At 42.5% G+C, this 7,632-nt stretch overlaps 1 protein-coding gene across 1 annotated transcript in view; it reads right to left on the bottom strand.

Annotated features, from left to right (window-relative positions):
• Positions 1–7,348, bottom strand: part of LOC129840498 (transmembrane protein 163-like) — a 54,058-nt gene extending 46,710 nt beyond the window's left edge. The window contains exons 1-2 of the mRNA XM_055908415.1: positions 6,794–7,348; positions 5,377–5,496 (exon numbers count right to left, since the gene is read on the bottom strand). Of these exons, the coding sequence (XP_055764390.1) occupies positions 5,377–5,496; positions 6,794–6,977 (304 nt within the window). The 5' untranslated portion in view covers positions 6,978–7,348. The remainder of the gene's footprint in view (positions 1–5,376; positions 5,497–6,793) is intronic.
• Between the last annotated feature and the right edge of the window lie 284 nt (positions 7,349–7,632).

Below are 7,632 nucleotides of genomic sequence, written 5' to 3' on the forward strand. Positions count from 1 at the left end.
TCCATATGTGGGCTCTGGTCAAAGGTAGTGCACTAAATAGAGAATAGGGTGCCATTTGGGATTCAGCCTATGTACAGTATATTTACAATGCTGGATTGTAAAGCCACTAAATGGATTGAAGTAATTTATTGAAGGTTCTTGGTTCATGCTATGAACTGAACATCATGTACTAATTGTTTATTAAGCAGGGAGAAAGAGCGAGAGTGAGAGAGGGTTTTTTAACCTGCCGAGAGAGAGAGAAAGAGAGAGAGAGAGAGAGAAAGAAAGATAGAGAGAGAGGTTTTTTTTAACCTGCCGAGAGAGAGAGAGAGAGAGAGAGAGAGAGAGAGAGAGGGTTTTTTAACCTGCCGAGAGAGAGAGAGAGAGAGAGAGAGAAAGAGAGAGAAAGAAAGAAAGATAGAGAGTGAGGGGTTTTTTAACCTGCCGAGAGAGAGAGAGAGAGAGAGAGAGAGAGAGAGAGAGAGAGAGAGAGAGAGAGAGAAAGAGAGAGAGAGAGAAAGAGAGAAAGAGAGAGAAAGAGCAAGGGAATGAGAGTGGGGTTAAAAAGTAAAGTAACTTCCACCAAACACACACACACTGACAGAGAAAAGGAGGAAGGACTGCTGCCCTCATCAGAACAGGAAATGTGCTGCTCATTTAGAAACAGGAAACTCTGCAATCGAAAACACAATCACAGACCAGATTCATCCAATACTATAACAACAATTGTGTGTCCTCATAAACCCATACCACTAGGACTGTGGCTAAACCAAGAGCTTGTAGAACTATTATAAATTGAATTCCTATTTCTCATTCCACACTGACACTGCATGGAAGAGGTGATTGAACATGGGCTTGTTGCCCTCTCTGTTTCTCTCTTGAGGGGCAGGTTGATTTCAGAGTAATGAGATATCAGTGTGCCAGCAGATCACTTTTTACAATGGCTGTATCTTTCTCCAACTCAGTGGACTTGTGGTTAGATTATCCACCTGAGATTGGAAGGTTGGGCGATTGATACCCGGATGAGCCATACCAAAGAATAAAAATGGGACTTGATGACTCTCTGCTTGGCACAAATATGTCAGTATTAGAATGTACTGTTAGCTGTAGATAACAAGCATAGCTCTAGGCAAGACAGGTACACATCCTTTGATCAAGGCTTCAGTCTTCGCTATATATATTCTTCACAGCCTTGGCTAAGTATCAAACCTTATCTGTGTCCTGAATGGCACCTTATTCCCTCTTCCCTATATAGTGCACTATCTTCGACCAGAGCCCTATATGGGCCCTGGTCAAAAGTAGCGCGCTATATAGGGAAGAGGGGGCATTTGGGACATGGCCCTTGCAACCTTGAGTTTGAAACTCCTCTGAATATTGCTGCTGAATATGGCTCTACTTTGATCTGTTCCCAGATCTGTTTCCAGTCAGCAGAACAGCAGCCTGCTCTCCTTACTTATTCTCGGCTGCTGAGATGAATGGAGCCGCTTGGCCAATAGAAAGTTAGTGTTTGTGTATTCACTTTTCACTGTCTACTATTCACTATTCACTGCTGCATTTTCACTTGTCCCTGAAACTAGTTGTATTAGTTGAATATATTACAAATTAAAAGACAAAATAATTTAAAGACATGGAATAAGGTAAGATCATGGTACCAACTTTATGCGGTAAACCTGAACATCTACAGTGAACCACTGTACCTAGTACCTACTGCATCTGGGAAATCCAACTGCAACTAAAACCTAGGGTGACAATATAGCATGACTCTATAATCAGCCATGGCGGTTTGTCAACGCAAAAAAAAAAGTGCAAACGACAAAAAAAAAATCTCAGTCAAGTTTGAAAAGTCATGACTTGACCGACTTATAAGAGGGGTTGAGATTCATACACTGGCTGAAATGAAACAGCACGGAGAGAAAAAATCTGATTCCATACTCCACCCTGCAACCCCAAAGCACAACATGAGTCATCTTATCCACATGGGTCCCATCCTGAAGAAGTCTTGTGGAGCTATATCACACAGCTATAGAAGTTACTGTATTCTAATACAACACAGAAAAATATGAGCTTTTCAATAACTATTCCAACATGCTTTGTTTGTTTGCTTTATTGTCAATATGTCCACCTCACAGATGATGTACAGTTGAAGTCGGAAGTTTACATACACCTTAGCAAAATACATTTCAACTCAGTTTTTCACAATTCCTGACATTTAGTCCTAGTAAAAATCCCCTGTCTTAGGTCAGTTAAGATCACCACTTTATTTTAAGAATGTAAAATGGCAGAATAATAGTAGAGAGAATGATTTATTTCAGCTTTTATTTCTTTCATCACATTCCCAGTGGGTCAGAAGTTAACATACACTCAATTAGTATTTGGTAGGTTTGCCTTTAAATTGTTTAACTTGGGTCAAACGTTTCGGGTAGCCTTCCACAAGCTTCCCACAATAAGTTGGGGGAATTTTGGCCCATACCTCCTGACAGAGCTGGTGTAACTGAGTCAGGTTTGTAGGCCTCTTTGCTCGCACACACTTTTTCAGTTCTGCCCACAAATGTTCTATGGGATTGAGGTCAGGGCTTTGTGATGGCCACTCCAATACCTTGACTTTGTTGTCCTTAAGCCATTTTGCCACAACTTCGGAAGTACGCTTGGGGTCATTGTCCATTTGGAAGACCCATTTGCGACCAAGCTTTAACTTCCTGACTGATGTCTTGAGATGTTGCTTCAATATATCCACATAATTTCCCTCCTCATGATGCCATCTACTTTGTGAAGTGCACCAGTCCCTCCTGCAGCAAAGCAACCCCACAACATGATGCTGCCACCCCCGTGCTTCACGGTTGGGATGGTGTCCTTCAGCTTGCAAGCCTCCCCCTTTTTCCTCCAAACATAATGATGGTCATTATGGCCAAACAGTTCTATTTTTGTTTCATCAGACCAGAGGACATTTCTCCAAAAAGTACGATCTTTGTCCCATGTGCAGTTGCAAACCGTAGTCTGGATTTTTTATGGCGGTTTTGGAGCAGTGGCTTCTTCCTTCCTGGGCGGCCTTTCAGGTTATGTCGATATAGGACTCATTTTACTGTGGATATAGATACTTTTGTACCTGTTTCCTCCAGCATCTTCACAAGGTCCTTTGCTGTTGTTCTGGGATTGATTAGCACTTTTCGCACCAAAGTACGTTCAGCTCTAGAAGACAGAACGCATCTCCTTCCTGAGCGGTATGACGGCTGCGTGGGTCCATGGTGTTTATACTTGCGTACTATTGTTTGTACAAATGAACGTGGTACCTTCACGGCATTTAGAAATTGCTCCCAAGGATAAACCAGACTTGTGGAGGTCTACAATTTGTTTTCTGAGGTCTTGGCTGATTTCTTTTGATTTTCCCATGATGTCAAGAAAAGAGGCACTGAGTTTGAAGGTAGGCCTTGAAATACATCCACAGGTACACCTCCAACTGACTCAAATTATGTTAATTAGCCTATCAAAATCTTCTAAAGCCATGACTTCATTTTCTGGAATTTTCCAAGCTGTTTAAAGGCACAGTCAACTCAGTAAACTTCCGACCCACTGGAATTGTGATACAGTGAATTATATTGTTGGAAAAATGACTTGTGTCATGCACAAAGTAGATGTCCTAACCGACTTGCCAAAACTATAGTTGTTAGTAGGAAATTTGTGGAGTGGTTGAAAAACAAGTTTTAATGACTCCAACCTAAGTGTATGTAAACTTCTGACTTCAACTGAATGTAGTGTTACATAGAGGAGGAAAGTTCAATAGAAACACAAACTAGTAACAGTCTAGAAATAATACTCCATGACCACCTGCAGGATGAAAGCCATCCGGGGGTGGCAGATGGCCTAGAGGATAGAGAGGCAGACCAGTAGCTGTATGGTTGTTGGTTCCAATCCCAGGGCCAGACATGAAAAAAAAGTATCTTGTCTGTGCCTAACTGGACTGGCTGCTGGTTAGATCGCAGGTATCTACACAGCTGGAGATGATACCTGCAAGGTACTTAACCCCAGAACTGACTTTAGGCACTGAACTGTCTGTGGACAATAAAGTATATTTTCTATTCCTGTCAATTTACTGTAGCTTGGCAGTCAGATCTGTTTCTACTTTAGCCAACCCATCATTGCTAAGCAAAATGCCTACCAAGCATCGTTTACTACTTTAAGACCATCATAAACCTTTTGAATTTTGCACATTTCAGGAGTGAAACATTGTAAGACACACTACACGTCCGAAAGTATGCGGACACCTGCTCATCGAACATCTCATTCCAAAATCATGGCCATCAATATGGAGTTGGTCCCCCCTTTGCTGCTATAACAGACTCCACTCTTCTGGGAAGGCTTTCCACTAGATGTTGGAACATTTCTGCGGGGACTTGCTTCCATTCAGCCACAAGAGCATTAGTGAGGTCGTGCACTAACGTTGGGCGATTAGGCCTGGCTCGCAGTCAAGTTCTTCCACACCGATCTTGACAAACCATTGGCATCCGCCAAATCCAGATTTGTCTGGGATGGTGAAGCATAATTTATTACTCCAGAGAACGCGTTTCCACTGCTCCAGAGTCCAATGGCAGCGAGCTTTACACCACTCCAGCCGACGCTTGGCATTGCGCATAGTGATCTTAAACGAACAGCTCTTAGAGGAACAGTTCTTGTGCTGCCGATGCTTCCAGAGGCGGTTTGGAACTCAGTACTGAGTGTTGCAACCAAGGGCAGACGATGTTCACACGCTATGCGCTTCAGCACTTGGAGGTTCTGTTCTGTGAGCTTGTGTGGCCTACCACTTCACGGCTGAGCCGTTGTTGCTCCTAGATGTTTTCACTTCACAATAACGGCACTTACAGTTGACCGGGGCAGATATAGCAGGGCAGAAATTTGACCAACTGACTTGTTGGAAAGGTTGCATCATATGACGGTGCCACGTTGTAAGTCACTGAGCTCTTCATAAGCCCATTCTACTGCCAATGTTTGTCTCTGGAGATTTAATGGCTGTGTGCTCGGTTTTATACACCTGTCAGCAACTAGTGTGGCTGAAATAGTCAAATACACTAATTTGAAGGGGTGCCCACATACCTTTGGCCATGTTGTATGTTTAGTAAACATGTGCAGTATGGTATGTGTTATAGTAGATACACCCATACAACATGTGGCGTGCTATCTATAGTCATAAGATTTGCAAAATTGACAAGTTCATCAGAGTCTACTGGGAACTGTCGCATATAAAAATCATCACCAGGAAGACATTGCCTCAAAGCCTGGTCACAGATCTGTTTGTGCTGTCTTCTCAACTCACCAGAGTTGGCAAGGCAGCAGAAACAGATCTGGGACCAGGCTTATTCCCTCATCCCTCAGAGAGAACAAGAGAACGAAGAAACGTATACTCACTGAAAGCTGCTACTGCCAGGATCAGCGTCACAAAGATGGAAACCCAGGAGACCCACAATGCTTTCTTGCGGTAGCTTTGAGCTTCGTGGGGCTTTAGCCTCATGCTGCTCTCCAGTAAGCCTGTCAAAAGCAACACGGTATTAAGCAAGGGTGAGATTCCAGGATGCTTTTAGCACTCATATCATAATCTTTTGTTCATTGCCTACAAAAGGTTTAAGATGATCTACATGCTAAGAAGCTTCCTAGTTTCTGTAACAAAGAAAAATGAAGCAACACACGAATTTGGGGGATCCTTGTATTGTAGACTACTGAAAACCCAGAGGTGTGAGGACTGGCACAGGTGTGATAATAGTGTAGGGTTACACAGTAAACTACTGTCTCACAATAGTGATAATGATGAGGGACTGTGGGCCATCGATAAATGATCTTCTAGACATGAAATCATGTTGGTCACTAGCTGAGTCCTACCGACTGCGACCTCAAAAGCCTTTGATGTATTCACTACGTCTTGCAACAAGAAACCATTTTACAGTTTAAGAACCAATTGGAAGCAAACAGAAAAAAACGGAATAAACCGGGAGAGACCTACCTGAATTTGTCCGATAGAAAGCCTCTTTTTCGTTGCAAAACTTTTTCAGTTTGGAATAAACGGTTTCTGTTGCGAAATGTTTTGAAACAGACGAACCATTTTGCAACAGAATAAGCGTAATAAATACATACATAGTCCTCTAAAATGTGTTTTGAATAAGGTGAATTGTATATAGGAGCTAGAGGGTGTGGACATTCTTCTATTTTAGAGTCGGCTGATCAGAGTGCCAGCATGTAGGCTATACTATAATGGTCATTGATACAATTATCTCAGAGATGTATTCCTTAGATGTGTAGGATCGGTGATAGAGTTAGTGCCCTGATATTATCACGCAGTTTGTCTGTCAGTGTAAAACGTAATTAATGTGTTATGGCTGCTTTACTATACCCCCTTCAAGTAAAGTCTAATCCATAATTGTTTCAGGTCTCCAGTCTGCTTAAAGAGACTACTTATAATGTATAATCAAAATTCTAGACACGTGCTGGGAGTAGCCCATAAGCGTTCAGAGTAACTCAAATGCATTACTATAAGTTTAGTTTGTTGAGATACTTCTGCTAAAAGAAAAAATACGAAACGTACATGGAATGTTGGTTTACTTTGTACTATCGACAGACTATTATATTGTGTTAGTGGACTGCAATAATGCCTGGTGCACAAAGTATTCATCAAAAAACCTTCCTTGAAAAGTATTAATAATATTGCGATATTATCCAATGAAGGGGCACATATATCACAATTCAGACGCACTCTAGGCTAAAGTAGCCTAGTCTACGTTTAAATAGCAGGCGTATTCTATTTTTGCTTGATTTCTCATAGTTATCGACCTACCTTGCCCCTCCACGCTATCGCTAATCTTCATCTCCTGGTCCATCTTGAATTTAGGTTCCCCCTGACTTGCTCTTTTGGGTGGCTGTTGATCTGTCGGGTCGCACTGGCCGTTCACAGTCGACGGATCAACAATAGTTGGATCCGGGATGGTGCTCACCGCGTCTGAGGCTGTAGAGTCCGTCATTGCTCTAAATTGCGGTTCCAATTAGGCAACTCCAAAAGTCTCACACCAAAGCGTGAAGTTTCGTCCTCAAGCGTTGAGTTGCGGCCGGCGGAGTGGGCTTCTGTAGATCTGAGCGCAATACCGAGCGCATCAATACCGTGCCCCCATGCCAGTCGTGAATTCGAAGTCGAGTGCGAAGACAGCAGCAAGAGGACTCTAATTACGAATCTAGTTTATTTAACGAGACCTCTGGGTTGTGTGGAATCCGTACCCATGTCCATGTCAAGTCTGCTTATCAGTGAACACTGGAGACTGTAGACATGTTTGCCACGCTACAACAGTTCCCGGTTCGACTCTGCCGCGCGTTATGAACAACATCTGTCCCAGGTTGCTCTCGAGACAGCATCGGATTTTACTGGCGCACAGTAGGCGATTCCAAATAGTCTCAGAAGCATGTTAAAGGAAAACAAACACATAAAATGAGAAATATATGTGCTTTGTGGCCTGTAACTATTTTACCAATGCCATGGACAAACATATTTTTCTATTTCTAAATGTGTATTTATTTAGTGGCCTACATCAGTCCATGGAGTGTTCCTGCACATTAACTAATGAAAGTGCACTATTATTGAATGGCATTCCTCTAGTCACTTGGAATGTGAAAAATCACTTTACA

The sequence above is a fragment of the Salvelinus fontinalis genome, chromosome 41 (genome assembly GCF_029448725.1).
Source record: "Salvelinus fontinalis isolate EN_2023a chromosome 41, ASM2944872v1, whole genome shotgun sequence".
Classification (NCBI taxonomy): domain Eukaryota; kingdom Metazoa; phylum Chordata; class Actinopteri; order Salmoniformes; family Salmonidae; genus Salvelinus; species Salvelinus fontinalis.